This window comes from Pristiophorus japonicus, chromosome 8 (genome assembly GCF_044704955.1).
Source record: "Pristiophorus japonicus isolate sPriJap1 chromosome 8, sPriJap1.hap1, whole genome shotgun sequence".
In the NCBI taxonomy this organism is placed as follows: Eukaryota; Metazoa; Chordata; class Chondrichthyes; family Pristiophoridae; genus Pristiophorus; species Pristiophorus japonicus.
In genome coordinates, this window is record NC_091984.1 from 105,173,127 (window position 1) to 105,191,368 (window position 18,242).

The 18,242-nt window shown below is 45.0% G+C and overlaps 1 protein-coding gene across 2 annotated transcripts in view; it reads left to right on the top strand.

The window, feature by feature from the left end:
* Positions 1-18,242, top strand: part of acot11a (acyl-CoA thioesterase 11a) — a 132,173-nt gene that overhangs the window by 90,199 nt on the left and 23,732 nt on the right. For both annotated transcript variants that reach the window (XM_070886169.1, XM_070886170.1), the window contains 3 exons: positions 12,004-12,148; positions 15,649-15,704; positions 17,313-17,379. In XM_070886169.1, coding sequence (XP_070742270.1) covers positions 12,004-12,148; positions 15,649-15,704; positions 17,313-17,379 — 268 coding nt within the window. The remainder of the gene's footprint in view (positions 1-12,003; positions 12,149-15,648; positions 15,705-17,312; positions 17,380-18,242) is intronic.

The window sequence follows — 18,242 nt, forward strand, 5'->3', positions numbered from 1 at the left end:
AAAGTATGAAATTATTTGCTATTTTTGGAACTATTACAGCTTAAAAATCTTTTTGAAATGTTATTCCTTTTGTCTTCATCATTCAACATTAACTCCAGCTTCAAAACATGGGCTGTGCACCAATTCAGATATAACGGGCTCGAAATCCAGCAGCACAGCACCTGATTTTTAGGCACTGTTTGGTGCTGATTTGGTGCATGCTGCATCAGATGCAATTTTGTTGAGGGCGCTTGGGCAGGCGTTAGGAGATTGCACCGGAAGTATATTGAGTAGGCAGTTTGTGACGTCAATCAGCGCCTGTAACACTGATTTGATGCCAGCGCAGTCATTTTCCTCCTCAATGCTGGAGCTAATGCTCCCTCTTACCCTCGCACAGCTAAACATGCGTTCAGCAGCAGCAAAGATCTCCCCCACCACCCCCCCCCCCTCAACCAGCAATATTTAAAGGGATCAGTAAACAATCTAAGGTTAGTTGCTGATCGATTTCTGCTGGCTCTGTGTAAGTTTGTGAAACTGTTTGAAGCTTTCCAGAGTTATTTAAAGTTGGTGAGGTGGTGCTGCAAGTGGAGAATGTCTTGATTCTGACTTCAAGGGATCTGGTCAGACCACTTGCTCCCAGTCATGGGTACTCCAGTTGTCATCCCCCTTGGCCTGCACTTTGACAGAGAGATGGATCGGAGGCCAAGAAGAAGAGAACAAGCTGTTTGCAGAGGGAGCCATTTGCTCCTCGAGCCTGCTCCCCCATTCACTGAGATCATGGCTGATCTTCTACCTCAACTCCACTTTCCTGCACTATCGCCATCTCTTGATTCCCTTAATATCCAAAAATCTATTATTATCTGTCTTGAATATACTCAATGACGGAGCCTTCACAGCCCTCTGTGGTAGAGAATTCCAAAGATTCACCACCCTCTGAGTGAAGAAATTTCTCCTCCTCTCCATCCTAAATGGCCGACCACTTATTCTGAGACTGTGACCCCTGGTTCTAGACTCCCAGCCAAGGGAAGCATCCTCCCTGCATCTACCCTGTCAAGCCCTGTACGAATTTTGTAAGTTTCAATGAGATCACCTCTCATTTTTCTCATCGGACAATCCCTCCCCACCCCAGGAATCAGTCTGGTGAACCTTCGTTGCACTCCCTCTATGGCAAGTATATCCTTCCTTAGGTAAGGAGACCAAAACTGTACACAGTACTCCAGGTGTGGTCTCACCAGGGCCCTGTATAATTGCAGTAAGTGAGCCAGGAGCAGAGTGTGAGGCAGCTGCACTTTACAAAGGAGGTGCTCACAGAACTCTGCCACCTCTTGCAACCAGACCTGCAGCATCACACCAGGGCAAGGACAGCGCTGCTCGTGGCTGTGAAGGTGAGGTAGCCTAGAATTTCCTCACATCGGGATCCTTCCAGGCTGGAGCAGGCGACATCTGTAACATCTCTCAGTTCGCCGTCCACTGCTGCAAAAGAGAGGTGACAGACGTACTTTATACCAGGAGAGGCGACTTCATTGTCTTCCCTCTGACCAGAGAGAAGCAAGCAGAGCATGCAAATGGCTTTGCCAGGATAGCAAGCTTCCTCAAGGTGCAGGGCGCCATTGACTGCATGCATGTGGCTTTCTGGGCACTGCATCTAAATGCTGAGAAGTCCCGCAACCGAAAAGATTACCACTCGCTTAATGTGCAGTTGGTGTGAAAAGAAAGACAGACTTGGATTTATATAGCGCCTTTCACAATGACCGGATGTCTCAAAGCACTTTATAGCCAATGAAGTACTTTTGGAATGTAGTCACTGTTGTAGTGTGTGAAACGCGGCAGCCAATTTACGCACAGCAAGCTCCCACAAACAGCAATGTGATAATGACCAAATCATTTGTTTTGTTATGTTGATTGAGGGATAAATATTGGCCAGAACACTGCGGATAACTCCCCTGCTCTTCTTCAAAATAGTGCCATGGGATCGTTTACATCCACCTGAGAGAGTAGACGGGTCCTTGGTTTAACCTCTTATCGGAATGACAGCACCTCTGACAGTGCAACTCTCCCTCAGTACTGCACTGGAATGCCAGCGTAGATTTATCTGCTCAAGTCCCTTGAACCCACAACCTTCTGACTCAGAGGGGAGCGTGCTATCCACTGATCCACAGCTGACACTTTAATGACCACACTGACCATGCTCAGCACATCATGATGGTGAATGCCCAGTATCCTGGCAACAGTCATTATGCCTTTATTCTGTGCCAATCTGCTGTTCCCTCAGTCTTTGAGCCAACACGACAAACCAGAGGGTGGCTACTGAGCGACAAGGACTATCTGCTGACCACTTGGCTCATATTCCGCTACGCAACCCAACCACGTGGGCAGCATGCGTACAATGAGAGCCATGCTGGCCCACGGAATCTGATAGAGCAGATTATTGGCATCCATAAACATTGCTTTCACTGCCTGGACCACTCTGGAGGACCCCTGCAGTAGTCACCAGAGCACGTCTCAAGATTCTGCTGCATGCTCCTCAACCTCGCCATCATGAAGGCACAGCCAGGCATATGGCGACCAGCAGAAGAGGAAGAAGCAGAAGGGAGAAGGCAACCCAAAGAGCCCCTTTCTACCAGGCTGTCCGTGATCGACTCATCCGACTGCAGTACCAGTGAACGCAACTCCACACTGGTAAACGCAGCCACGATGACAGCTGTCTGAGCTTGCACTGCAGCACTCAAATGTTGGTTGGCTTCTGCTCGTGCTACAGTGGAAGCTGAGACATCAGCCATCAGACTCTGCATCATGGTTGGGTCCACAAGTGCGCTAATGGAGGTGGCCATCACTTCCATGCTGGAAATCATGGGCTCCAAGCTCTGCTCAAAGCCTTGTGCAAGGCTCTTCCATGTTCCTTGACATTGCATGCAGGCTTTCTGGAAGGCTTGTCAATGCACCAAGCATTTCATTGTGCGTACCCATCAGCCTGCCCCTTCATAGTCCTCCTCTGAGTCCTCTGCATGTGAACTCATGTGTGACCTCCAGAGAGCTAGCACCTGCACTACCCTTTCCCCATGCCGTGTCTGCAGCCACTCGTTCCCGGTGACTCGCCACGTGCAGATCCCGCCTCTAAGCTACCCTCAAGTCTGCGCAGTGCCAGCATCTGAGCTGGTGGCTGCAAGTGTTAGATCAAGTGATGGTGTTTCTTTTTCTTCATCACACTCCCCTCCCTCTTCCACCACTGCCTGGCCAAGTTAGATTTCTTTGGTATCTAAAATGAGAAAGGCACAAGGGTAGGGTTGTGGTGAGAGGAAGGGGGTGGAGTGAAAGCAAGAGGTGCATGCTTACACCATGTGCAGATTGTGGGATGAGGGGGAAGTGGGATGTGAGAAGGAGGCTTACATGTGGGGATACCAGCATCTTGTATTCGTTCAGCCCCGCTGCTGGCCACGGGCTCTGCGATACCTATCTCAATAACGGCCAGCACCATCTCCACCATGGAGGTGAGGTTATGCAGGCGCGCCTGTCCCCCGCTGGTTAGGTCCTGCTGGCGCCGGTTGTAAGCCACCTTCTCCTACAAGAGAAAGGGAAGTGTGTCAGTGAGTGTGGTGCAATGTGTTTGGGTAATGCGTCTGTCACATTGAATAGCTGACAGTGTGTGCAGGCTGTGAGATGTGGGTGTGAAGTTTACAGCAGTGGTAAGTGTGTGAGGGTGAGGTGAAGCTAAGAATGTGAGGTGTGAGACATGTTTGGTAGAGATTGTTGGTAGATGGTAATGGGGGTGTGGGGCATTGAGCAGTGTGTGAGGCCAGTGGTGCAGCTGGTGGGATATGGCATTTGAAGATGAATTCATTGACTTTGACTCTTTGAGAAGTCATTAAACTTCTGCCTGCACTGTGTTTAGGTCCTCGGGGCTAAACTGCTGGCATTCACCACAGCGGCTATCTGCTCCAAGTGGACTTTGCACATTTTTCTGGAGGGCCTCCTGGACCTCTGTGGAAACAGCACCTCTCTCCTCGAATTGACCTCCTGCACCAAGGCCTCCAGTGCTGCATCCGAGAACCTTGGCGCACGCTGCCTCTCCTGTTGTGATATAATTGTTGTTTTTTCCCCTCCTCTCCCTGTTTTCTCCAGCTACGTCAATGAATTGCTGCAGCCAGAATGCACCTCCCCCTTAAGAGGTGCAGGCTAGCTTTAATTGGCGCTAGCCTCGCATGAACTTGGGGGGACGACCCCTGCTGAGCGTTCAGCCACTCAAAAGTGCATTCAGCGCTGTGCTGAATTTCATACTACCTGCTGATTAGTATCATTGCTTCGTTCAGCGCCAATCAGCAGGTAGCAAAAAATTCACGTGCTGACTACATTCCTTTGAATGGATGCGGGGCGATCGCGCATTGTGATCCTCGCGCTCATTTTCAGGGAAAACGAATTTCAAGACCTACATCTTCGTCTGTCAGAATTGAATAATTAATTAAAGGTTGTTTTGAAAAATGTACAAGTGTGATATCATCATCATGATGAACTCCACAACCAATCCTTCCTGCAGTCAGAGGTTGATTTATAGAACTACAGCCAGTCTGATACTGTCAGAGCCACACTACACTATAGAGTAATTAAAAAAGATACAAAACATCTTGCATTTATATAGCGCTTTTAATGTAGTAAAATGTTCCAAGGTGCTTCACAGGAGCCACTTAAGGAGATATTAGGGAAAAGAGATAACGTCTTAAAGGAGGAAAGAGACATGTAGAGCGGTTTAGGGAGGGAGTTCCAGAACTTAGTTCCTCAGCAGCTGAAGGCTCGGCCACCAATGGTGGAGCGACTTCTCTGGAAACAGACTGCATTCAGGAAACCGTGCTAACATCACATGATAGAACAAGACTTCATCCACATTTATTAGGAAAAACTGCAAGTACCCAACAGAAATGTTTCTAAAGACAGAATGCATTCAGAAAACCATGCTGACATTGCAGTACAGAACAAGACTTCAGTCAAATTTACAAATCTGAAACACTGGGTGTTGCTCAACCAATAAACCACAATGGAAGTGTTTTTAAAACTTGGTAAATTGTAAACTTAAAGGCCAGAGAAGTCACAAGCAGACTATAACTATGAAACTTATAATCCCATCAAACAAACCAAGTTCCTCCCAACAGTGCAAATGCAAAGTATGAAATGAGTTGCTAATTTTGGAATCATTATAGTTTAAAAGTCTTTTTGAAAGGTTATTCCTTTTGTCTTCATCAATCAACATTGACTCCAGCTTCAGAACATGGGGTGTGCACCGATTCAGATATAAATTTTCAGCATCAGAAACCAGTAATTGATTATAATCAGTGTGAACTTCACAACCAACCCTCCCTGCAGTCAGAGCTGCTGCCAGTCTGGTACTGTCAGAGCCACACTTAACCCTAGTGCAGTTTAAGACAATACAACACATAAAAATCTTGCATTTATATAGCGCCTTTAATGTAGTAAAATGTCCCAAGGTGCTTCACAGGACTGTTATTTTAAAAAGTTTGGCACCGAGCCACATGAGTTATCTGGGCAGAATACATTGGTATTAAGGAACAACTTAAAGGAGAAAAGAGAGGTAGAGAGGCATCGAGGTTTCGGGAGGAATTCCAGAGCTTAGGGCCTCGGCAGGGGTGCGCAAGAGGCCAGAATTGGAGGAGCGCAGAGAACCTCGCAGGGCTGGAGGAGGTTGCAGAGATAGGGAAGGGCGAGGTCATAGAGGGATTAGAAACCGGAATGAGAATTTTAAACTTTAGGCGCTGCCGGACCAGGCAGAAGACGGGCAGCTGGGTTTTGGATGAGCTCAAGTTTATGAAGGGTAGAGGACAGGAGGCCAGCCAGGAGTGCATCGGAATAGTCAAATCTTGACATAACAGGCATCGATGAGGGTTTCCGCAGCAGATGAGCTGTGGCAGGACTGATTCAAGCAATGTTACGGAGGCAGAAAGAGGTGGTCTTGGTGATAGAGCAGATAAGTGATTGGTTATGTTCAATGTGGCGGGGAATAAAGACAATGGCTTCGATCTTCCCAGTATTTACTTGTTGGAAATTTCTGCTCATCCAGTACTGGATGTCAGACAAGCAGTTTGACAATTTAGAGACAGTGAAGGGGGCAAGAGAGATGGTGGTGAGGTAGAGCTGGGTGTCACCAGTGTACATGTGAAATCTGACACCATTTTCAGAAAACGCTCCTGTGAAGCGCTTTGGGACATTTTACGATATTAAAGGTGCTATATAAAGGCAAGTTATTTTTATTGTTGTAATAGTTGGATTGTAATGATACATTTCCTTTTTATATCTGGAAAACTATGTGTAATTTGCCCTCTGCTGCAGTTGATGATAAGACAGTGGGTTATCAGTGTGTGTTTTAGGAAGCATGTTATACTGCCTGACTCTACATTGTCCTTACATTGTCGTGTAATCAGAGTAAGAGAAGCTGGATGTTATGATTGGTTTCGATGACAAGAGGCCTCTGAAGACTGGTGGCCAGAAAATGATTTTGCTGCAAAATTGAATAAAACTGTTACAAAATTCCCCTACATGGTAGAACCTGCTTTGGATTCAATCTTTCCATTGCTTTCAAAATAAAAATAAACTTATCAGGAGAGTGGAAAACAGAACTTTGTTCAAGGACCGAGCTGATGAACTGTTTTACAACACAGCTTAGTAACACTTATCAAGGGCTGTAGCTGTTATGAAGTTTAATTGCCCGTATTCATCTGCTCCTCAGCACAATAGTGTGTGGAAAAGATGAAATCAATCTGTGGCTTTATCAGCAAATGTTTTATTGCATTAAAAATGTTATGCTTTAAGCTTGTAATATGGTCTGTACAACAGTATTGCACAAGGGAAATCGAGGCTTCTTGTTGGATCAGTGGGTAAATGGTCACGGTACAGACCACCAGGATCCAGGCTCGCACTTTGGTTTGCAATGAGCAAGCTGATCGCAGCCAGGTGGATGAAGGAGCTCCAGTTGTGTCCTTGGGCGAGGGAGGGGATCAAAACCAAAACTCGGGTTACTGCTCATTGTCGAATAGTCTGCTGACACTCGCTGTCTGAGCTGGCATTTGAAGAATAACTTGCGTGATGTGTACTAGAGGTTGTTAGCAACTGTGGAATTGTATTCCAGCATTAGTGCCTTCAGGAGAGGAAGATAGATGAGATCTGGATGGTGTGGGCGGGCGTCAGGGGGAGGATAATGATAACAGCTTCTGTAACATAATATGGTAAAATAGCAGGACGAACTATACCTGGGGTAGGGGAGGAGAGTGATTGCCATCGCAATTGTAATGTATATAATGACACGAAAGACTTGTTACTGTAAGCTCACTCAGGTGCAAACCTGGTTCAACTTTATTCATGCCCAAAGTGCACACCTGACATGGTACTCGCTCTTATATACCAGAGCCCGCGCACGCACGCGTACAGCCCGATAACCTCCGACAGTGGCGCCCCCTTGTGTCTAGTGACTCCAAGCATCAATACATAACAATATCTCCCTTCAAGATCTTAGTATCAGTCTCTTTACAAATTAAGACGGGGTCCGGGGCTTTCCGCTCACGAGTTGATCGTTTCAGTTCAACTCCAGTTCTGGGCGAGTATTCTGAGTCAGTTATGACTGGAGGCTGAGTAACTGATTTGATGGGAGTGGTAATGACGCTATCAGAGACTGAAAGCCCAGATTCAGTAATGACAGCAGAGTCTTCTGATGAATGAACATTGGTTGGTTGGTCACTGACTGCATCTTGCTCAACCGGTTCCGGTTCATCCGTGTGCCGCAGGTTTATCTGATCAACATGTTTCCTGTCTGTTTGCCCATTTTTGAGCACGACAATAAACACTCTGTTATCCTTGACCGTAACAGTACCGGCGATCCACTTTGGACCTTGACCATAATTCAGTACATAAACCGGATCGTTAACAGAAATGTCACGTGACACAGCAGCACGATCATGATACCATTGCTGATTTTAACATCTGTTTTCAACATGATCATTCAAATCAGGATGAACAAGAGAGAGCTTGGTCTTGAGACTTCTCTTCATCAGTAGTTCAGCAGGGGAGACCCCAGTAAGCATGTGAGGTCTTGTCCTGTAACTAAGCAATATACATGACAAATGAGTCTGCAGTGAACCCTAAGTCACACGTTTCATGCTTTGCTTGATCGTTTGAACCGCACGCTCTGCTTGGCCATTAGAAGCAGGTTTGAATGGAGCAGACCTCACATATCTGATACCATTGAGTTTCATGAACTCCTGAAACTCAAGACTTGTGAAGCAAGATCCGTTATCGCTCACAACAATGTCAGGCAAACCATGAGTAGCAAACATGACACGAAGGCTCTCAATAGTAGCTGTGGACGTACTGGATGACATAATAATACACTCTATCCACTTTGAATATGTATTCACCATAACAAAAAACATCTTTCCCGGGAAAGAGCCCGCAAAATCGATGTGTACCCTCGACTATGGTTTAGATGGCCACGACCAAAGACTCAGCGGAAATTTCGTTGGTACTTTACTTAGCTGCATGCAAGTATTGCACTGATGCACACATGATTCCAGATCAGAGTCAATTCCAGGCCACCATACATGAGCCCTGGCAATGGCTTTCATCATGATGATACCAGAATGAGTGCTATGTAGGTCATGTACAAATTTTTCTCTACCTTTCTTAGGCATAACAACACAATTGCCCCACAGTAGACAATCTGACTGAATGGATAGTTCATCTTTGCAACGGTTGTAAGGTTTCGTCTCATCTCACATTTCCTTAGGTATTGCAGACCAATCACCACGGAGGACACAACGTTTCACGACTGATAAAATCAGGTCCTGTCTGGTCCAGATCCTCACTTGTTGAGCAGTGACAGGAGTTCCTTCACTCTCAAAAGCATCCATTATTAACAGTAGATCTGCAGGTTGAGGCGTCTTCACTTCAGGTGTGGGCATTGGCAGACGACTCAGTGCATCGGCACAATTCTCAGTGCAAGGTCTATGATGAATAACATAATCATAAGCAGACAATGTCGATACCCACCTCTTGATACGGGACGATGCATTGGTATTAATACCTTTGTTTTCCGAATGAAATGAGTGGCTTGTGATCCGTTTCGAGTTCAAAACGAAGACCAAACAGGGAGTGATGCATCTTTTTGACCCCATACACACATGCCAAAGCTCCTTTTTCTACCATGCTGTAAGCTCTTTCCGACTTTGACAAACTTTGAGGCATATGCAATAGGTTGTAGCTTACCTGACTCATTTGTTTGTTGGAGTACACAGCCAACCCCATATGATGAAGTATCACAGGCCAATACAAGACACTTACACGGATCATAGTGAACAAATAGCTTGTTCGAACACAGCAGATTCTTGGCTTTCTCAAAAGCTCTATCTTGAGGTATACCCCAGACCCAATTGTTGCCTTTTCTGAGCAGCAGTGGCTCTAATAAAGTGCTCAATCGGGGTAAGAAATTACTGAAATAGTTGAGTAGCCCAAGGAATGAATGCAGCTCCGTCACATTCTGAGGTCTGGGTGCATTTTTGATGGCCTTGGTTTTCGAATCAGTAGGCCTGATGCCATCAGCAGCAATCTTCCTCCCCAGGAATTCAACTTCAGGTGCCATGAAGACACACTTCAAATGTTTCAGCTGAGTCCCACGTTGTCCAGATGATGTAGGACTTCTTTAAGATTGTTCAGATGTTCAGCAGTGTCACGACCTGTGACCAGAATGTCATCTTGAAACATGACAATTCTAGGAAAAGACTTCAGTAGACTCTCCATGTTCCTCTGAAATATGGCTGCAGCTGAACGGATTCCAAAAAGACACCTGTTGTAGACAAACAGTCCTTTATGGGTGTTGATGCAGGTGAGTTTCTTCGAAGTGTCGACAAGCTCCTGTGTCATATAGGCCGACATCAGATCCAGTTTAGTGAACGACTTTCTACCAACTAGCATAGCGAACAGGTCATCAGCCTTCAGTAGCGGATACTGATCCTATTTGAAAATTGGTTAATCGTAACCTTGTAGTCTCCACAGATCCTGACAGTGCCATCACTCTTTAACACAGGAATGATAGGACTGGCCCATTCGTTAAATTCGACCGGTGATATGACCCCTTCAGGTTGGGAAGTCTGTCAAGGTCAATTTCAACCTTCTCCCTCATCATGTGCGGAACAGACCGAGCTTTATGATAGACAGGTCTTGCATCAGAATCCAGGTGAATCTGCACTTTGGCTCCAGTAAAATTGACAATGCCTGGTTCAAACAAAGAAGGAAATTTCTCAGCACTTGAGCACACGAAGTGTCATCCACCGATGACAATGCTTTGATATCATTCCAGTTCCACTTGATTTTCTCGAGCCAATTCCTGCCGAACACCGTTGGACCATTGCCTGGAATGATCCATAATGGTAAATCGTGAACCATACCATCATATGACACCTTGACCACTGCACTGCCAATCACCGGTATGAGTTCCTTAGTGTAAGTACGCAACTTGGCATTGACTAGACTCAGCCTCAATGCCCCACAGCTTGTCGAATATCCTTTGGCTCATTATCGACTGACTCGCACCTGTGTCCAGCTCCATTGATACAAGCACACCATTCAGCTTCATATTAACCATTATCAGTTGGCTCTTTGTCAGGGACGAATACAGACCGTACACTTCCTCCTCGGGTATCTTGGGTTGCATATCCGGGCCAGCACTAGACTGGTCACCATCATCAAAGTGATGAGCAGCAGCACGCTTGCTCAGTTATGGGCACATTCGCAGAAGATGCCCCACTTTGGAACTGCCGTTACAGATATACTGCCTAAACTGACATTGACGAGGCCGATGATAGCCCCCACAACGCCAACAGGATGAAATCGGATTCGTACCAGTTGCCGGACTTTGAGCAGTTACAGGTTTCACATAAGCAGTGGCGTAGACCCTGCCAGAAGCAGCTCTGACATACGACGACACAATCTTGTTTACAGTACTTGCCGTTGAGCTCCGACTCTTCGATGATATCTGCCTTAAATTATCATCAGTCGCCATGCATGCCTGGGCAGTCGCGATGGCCTTACTCAAATCCAGCGTCTCTGCAGCCAATAACTTCCGAAAGATCACATCAAGGTTGATGCCTATCACGAAGAAATCTCGCAGCATGTCTTCCAACGCATTTCCAAACTTACACGGCTCAACCAGACGTCTTAGGTTGGCGGCGAATCCTGACACATCCTGGCCCTCAGCACGAACATGTGTGTAGAAGCGATAGCGTGAAATGATGAACCCCTCTTTTGGCTTGAGATGTTCACGCACCAGAGCGCACAAATCCCTATACTCTTTGTCCATTGGACGTGCAGGCGAAAGAAGATTCTTTATGAAACCATAAATTTTTGAACCACCAACGGTGAGGAAAACTGCCCTGCGCCTAACTGCGTCACCAGCTTCCTCCATTTTGTTGGCCATGAAATACTGATCCAGGTGGTCGATAAAATCTGCCCAATCCTCGCCATCCATGAATCTCTCCAGAATTCCAATGGTGCCCATTGTGCATGCGAAAGTTCTTAAGTTACCTCGTCACCAAATGTAATGTGTATATAATGACCTGAAAGACTTGTTACAATAAGCTCACTCAGGTGCAAACCTGGCTCAACTTTATTCGCGTACAAAGTACGCACATGACATGGTACTCGCTCTTATATACCAGGGCCCGTGTACACGCGCGTACAGCCCGATGACCTCTGACAGTTGCGCCCCCTGGTATCTAGTGATCCCAAGCATCGATGCATAACAGCAATAATGTGGAAAATTTGAGAATTTAAACTTTAGACCTATGATCTTTTTAAAGCAATTACCATGTTTTGGAGCATATTCCCACTGTGCTGATGGGAAAGCTCAGTACAGTATTGAGTGATAATGGTTATTTATAAGTATAAACGTGTGCATTTTATTTCTTAAATTAGAATAAACTCTGAAGATCCTTTCTTTTCTTAAGATGCTTTCTAAATCACTCTGGTGTTTTTCAGTTTTGAAGTTGGTGTCTGTGCAGAAGCCTGTCATCTGGAAGACTGGGATAGGAAGACACACATCAACAGTGCCTTTATGACCTTTGTTGTGCTTGATAAAGACGGAGTACTCAGCACGTTCCCCCACATTAAGCCGGAACCAGGGGTAAGCGCTACACATTCTACATTTAAATATGCTCTCGCTTAGGAATGCAAGCTGTACTCGATTTGACAACTTTTATGTAGATGGATAACGCACTTTTCTATCTCCGCCTGCAAACCAAGCCATTTTCCTGGGAGACGTGACTGATTCAGTATCACATCAGACAGAGGCAAATAGAGTTGGCTGGGTTTGAGTTTTTAATTATGCTAAGCAGACTGGAAAAGTTCAATAGCTAGTCTGTACTGATTTGCTGTGGGGTTCTGTAGTCTAGAGGTTATGTTACTGGACTATTTGTCATAGTTGACCCTAAAATTAGCTTTCGACCACATATCCGCAACATAACTAAGACTGCCTAGTTCCGTAACATCGCCCGTCTCCACTGTTGCCTCAGCTCATCCACTGCTGAAGCCCTCATCCATGCCTTTGTTATCTCTAGACTTGACTATTCCAACGCACTCCTGGTTGGCCTCCCACATTCTACCCTAAAGTAGAGGTGATCCAAAACTCAGCTGCCCATGTCCTAACTCACACCAAGTCCCACTCACCCATCATTCCTGTGCTCGCTGACCAGCATTGGCTTCCGGTTAAGCAATGCCTTGATTTCAAAATTCTCACCCTTATTTTCAAATCCCTCCATTACCTCGCCTCTCCCTGTCTCTGTAATCTCCTCCAGCCCCACAATTCCCGAGATGTCTGCGCTCCTCTAATTCTGCCCTCCTGAGCATCCCTGATTGTAATCGTTCAACCATTGATGGCCGTGCCTCCTGTTGCCTAGGCCCCAAGCTCTGGAACTCCCTGTCCAGATCTCTACGTCTCTCTACCTCCATCAAGACACTCCTTAAAACAAACCTCTTTGACCAAACTTTTGGTTACCTGCGCTAGTTTCTACTTATGCGGCTCGGTGTAAAATTTTCTATCGCATAATACTCCTGTGAAGCACCTTGGGACGTTTCACTACGTTAATGGTGCTATATAAATACAAGTTGTTGTTAACTAATAATCCAGAAGACGCAAGTTCAAATCCCACCATAGCAGTTTGAGAATTTGAATTCCATTTCAGAAAAATCTGGAACTAAAAAGCTTCTGTCAGTAAAAGTGACCATGAAGCTTTTGGTTTGCTGTAAAAACCCAACTGCTTCACTAATGTCCTTTTAGGAAGGAAATCTGCCATCCTTACTCAGTTTAGCCTATCTGTAACTTGTTAGAACTCTAAAATCCTTCTTCTCGTTTTCAAATCCCTCCATGGCCTCGCCCCTCCCTATCTCTGTAATCTGCTCCAGCCCTACAACCCTCTGAAATCGCTGCACTCCTCCAATTTTGGCCTTTTGCACATCCCCAATTTTAATCGTTCCACCAATGGTGGCCATGCCTTCAGCTGCCTAGGCCCTAAAGTCTGGAATTCCCTGCCTAAACCTCTCCGCCTCTCTACCTCTTTCTTCCTTTAAGACGCTCCTTAAAACCTACTTCTGTGGCCACGCTTGTCCTAATATCTCCTTATGTGGCTTGGTGTCAAATTGTTTTGATAACGCTCCTGTGAAACACCTTGGGACGTAGTACTATGTTAAAGGCACTATATAAATACAAGTTTTTGTTTTATTGCAGTCATCTCCAGTAATACTGCTAAGTTCCACGTGTTGCCCGTTGATGCTGTGCTGTATAGAGCCTGTACAAGTCCTGCGGTTGTCATAAATTAGAAATTTGTGAATTTTCTGCTGATGGGAATAGTTTAAATATAAGGATTATTGATAACTAGTAACTAGTTTTAAGGTTTATAAATAACTAGTAACTAGGGTTGTTTCCCCTGGCTGGAGTGTCTAGAACTAGGGGGCACAGTCTCCGGATAAAGGGAAGGCCATTTAAGATAGAGATGAAGAGAAATTTATTCCCTGAGGGTTGTGAATCTTTGGAATTCTCTGCCCCAGAGGGCTGAGGATGCTGAGTCTCTGAATATATTCAAGGCTGAGATAGATTTTTTGGAGTTTAGGGGAATCAAGGGAGATAGAGCAGGAAAGTGGAGTTGAGGTCGATGATCAGCCATAATCTTATTGAATGGTGGAGCAGGCTCGAGGGGCCGTATGGCCTACTCCTGCTCCTAATTATTATGTTATGATCTTAAAATCCTAATTATAGTTGACAACTGTAAGATTAGATGACTTGGTCGATTGATAAAGATTTAGTTTCCATTGTGTAAGAGGTATACAAGGAAACATTATTTGATAAACGTTGACTAGTAATAAAACTGGATTAACTTGTTTTGTGATTCAGATAGTTTCTTCCGGCCTTGAACTTGGTATAGGCAGTTTGTAGTGGAATATTTTCTAATTTGTGGTTAGCCCAAGATTAACAGAAAATGTAACGACTGTGGACTAAACTGGTTGGTGTAGGTAAAGGAGCGAATGGCTAGCCCACCCGAACTAATAAATTGGCATCTTGAACTTCCTCAAGGGCTCAGTGGGTGGATGCACCTCATAGTTTGATACTGAGCTTGTAAAAAGCAGCAAGGTCCCAAATCCTGGTCTGTGCTGAGTCAGTTGATCTCAGGCGGGGAAGAGGGACGGGATTCTATGGTTTGCTTCAGTGTCGCTAAGGAAGAGATAATGATAAGTTCCTGCTCCTAATTGTTATCCAGTGACCTGTGTTAGAAAATGTTTGTGTGTGACTGGGATAGGTCTCTGCTGTGGCACCCAGCCCCCATGGTTCAATAGCCCATAACCCCCTGCAGTTTGGCTCTGGAATGAAAAACCCCCTTCTGGGTGAGGAATTGGAGGGGACCCACCTTCTGAAATGTATCCCAACATGAGTTATTGCCTTTACAAGGGGAGAACAGAGTTTGGGCCCTAAACAGCTGAACACACGGACGTCAGTAGTGGGGCGAAGGGAGTGGGAGATACACAATCTCAAATTACATTTTGTATTGATCAGATAACAAATATTGGAACTCTGCTGATCTAATCTTATAACCCTCTGGTTGTTACATAGATATTGTTGCAAATCAATCAAATAGACAGCTCTGCAGTGACCAGCACAGATTAGTTGGGCCAAATGGCCTGTTTCTGTGCTGTATATTCGATATAACCTGTACTGATCACTACAAGTGCTGGTAAAAGTACAGAGTCCTGCTTAACATGGTTCCATGTGATCATTTTAAACTGATTACAACGACAGCAACTACTATTGCCTGCATTTATATAGTGTCTTTAATGTAGAATATAACACTTCACAGAGGCATAATCAAAAATTGGATGCCAAGCCAAAGGAGGTGTTAGCAGTGGTAACCAAAAGCTTGGCCAAAGAGCTGGTTTTTAAGGAGCATCTTAAAGGAGGAGAGGAAGGAGAAGAATTGGAGAGGTTCAGGATGGGAATTCCAGAGCATGAGGCCTACACAGCTGAAGGCACGGCCGCCAATGGTGGGGTGGGGCGATGCACAGGAGGCCAGAGTCACTACAAGAGGATTCTATTGTGAGTAGATTATTTCTGTAACATGGACTGTGTTTCCCCAACAGGATGGAGAAAGAAGATACCGTGAAGCAAGAGCACGGAAGAAAATACAACTCGACAGGTCAGTAAACTCAAACACTCTAGCCCTTTGATTCAGTGCAGCAAAGACGGACATCACCGCTATTCTCTCTCACATTCTTCATTTCAACACTGCAGCATCTTTACACTCTGTGAAACTTCTGGAAAATTACCATGGGATATGAATGTTTTATGCAAAGCATGTGTTGCCAGCCAATCATTGTACATCTCGTTAAAGCATACTGACATTTCTTAATGGTGCCTGTGATGCAAATAAACTTGGCCAGCTGCTAATACACACTCTGATTTCACTTTGTACTGACCACAGTAACCTCACCTCAGGTACTGTACTATAAACAGAATCCAAGGGGGTTCCCACTGATACGTTCAATGCCTGACATCATAGAATGCACATTGAATTCACAAAGGTCCTTGGGATATTTTCCTACATTAAAGTTGTTATATAATTGCAAGTTGTTGTTGTTGTCGTCCAGTCAATCGAGATCCACTAGCTGTGTACATATGCTGCCTCTTGAGCCACATTGGGCATCCTCCTATGGAAATGAGGAAGATTTGATCAGATTTGCTGTGAGTAATGTAAAGAGTAAAGATGCTCTAATCGGGAGTAATCCCAAAGGTCCCTTTCCACCTTTTATGTAAATGCAACAAATGCACATTAAATCAGAAATATCGTCATGTTAAGTGTAGGTTCTTGTAATTTCAGTAATGGAGGTGCCATTTGCCTCCTGGCAAAGTCCTGGTTATAGAAAATTAATTAAAAATAAAGTTTAAATGTAACTGTTTTGTTTTGGGGTGAGATTTCCTTGCACGATGCTTTGGGCAGAGTTTCACCAGGATCTCAGGTGAGCAAATTGGGCTTTCTGAATGGCACTCGCCGACCAGGTGAGGCTGGTGCACTTTCATGGTATCAAGGTCTTGAGCGAAGTATCTGAAAACCTGCTGTTAGGATCAGATTCAGTCTGCGATACTTGGCCGTGATGTTGGGCTTTTCAGTGTAATCTTGCATTCCACACTTAAGAAAGAAAGAACTTGCATTTATATAGCACTTTTTCCACCCTCAGAATGTCCTAAAGTGTTTCACAGACAACTTTTGAAATGTAGTCGCTGTTGCAATGTTGAAAAACTCAGTAGTCAATTTGTGCACAGCAAGGTCCCACAAACAGCCATGAGTTAAATGACCAGCTAAAACTAGATAATCTGTTTTTGGTCAGGACAGTGGAGGAACTCCCCTGCTCTGCTTCAAATAGTGATCTTACTACGTCTCCCTGAGAGGTCAGTTTAACATGGCACCACCAATAGTGCAGCACTTAGCACTGCACTGTAGTGTCAGCCTAGATTTATGTGCTCAAGTCACTGGGGGTGGGCTTGAACACACGACTTTCTGGCACAGAGGCAAGAGTGCTATCATGGAGCCAAGATTCACAATTAAGGTCTGAGAACATGTTGGAGTGTCCTAGAGGGATTGAGATCCTAATATACCAGGAATCTGTAAACAGTAATAAGGATCATGGAATGCTGGATAAGAGTCAGCTGTAACTTCCCCCATATGGTTAGGACTTTGAACTGGGCAAATTAACTGTATTTACAGATCTTTTTATAGGGTTTGAAAATCCTATTATTTTTCTTTCAGAAAATACATAATTTCATGTAAACAAACTGAAGTACCACTGTCTGTCCCCTGGGACCCCAGCAATCAGGTAACTTGCCTTTCTGATGCAGAGAGATTACTGTGTGTACGATGAATGTTCTATTTCTGCCAGTAATCAGCTTGTCTTTTTGCCTGTTGTTTTACGCCCATGCCTGTCGATAACAGCTTTATTAATCTTTGACTGCTTCTCATTTTAAAGTTCAATATTTTGGGGGGAAAAAACAATTTGGTTAACTATTCTTTGTATTAGTGACCAGGCGTGCATTATCCACATGAATCCATAAAAAGATGAAAAAATCACAAAAATAGCAGATTAATTTTGGTCGTCCCTGGAACCTGTTTCAATGAGGAGGATCTCTGTCAGTTTTGGATGCCGATGTTGAGCAGTGCTCAGAATGAAGCTTAAACCTCATGTGATGGGAGATATGACAGGCTGGTTAGAATTTGCCTAATTTTCCCCTTTTGCCCTTTGTTAGCCTGGTGGTACCTTCAGTTATCCAGAAAACACTCCTTCCTCTGAGCCTGGCCCTCTCACTTTGTTGCCCAGATCAACTGGAATCAACCAGAGCTCATGCCAACTACATGTTGCGATAACTCATAACCTTGATGTTTTGTTATCATTGCTTCTCTGCTCTGTGCTTCTCTTCTCTCTTCTTTCTCTCCCCTCCTGACCTGAAGGCGCTGAGGTATTGCTCAGTAAACAGCAGCAGCCCTCGAATAACTCGCCCAAGTGACCCTTATTTATGTGCAAGCCCAGACAAGCTATTCAACTGGGATCAGTGTCGAAGTTGAGCCCAATCCTGTCCTCCCCACGACAATGAGTCGGGGATAGCAATCAGGAGTGGGAAATCTGGCTGATTCATCTTTATGATTCCCTGCCCCTTTCCCAGGAGCATTGAAACATAGAAACAT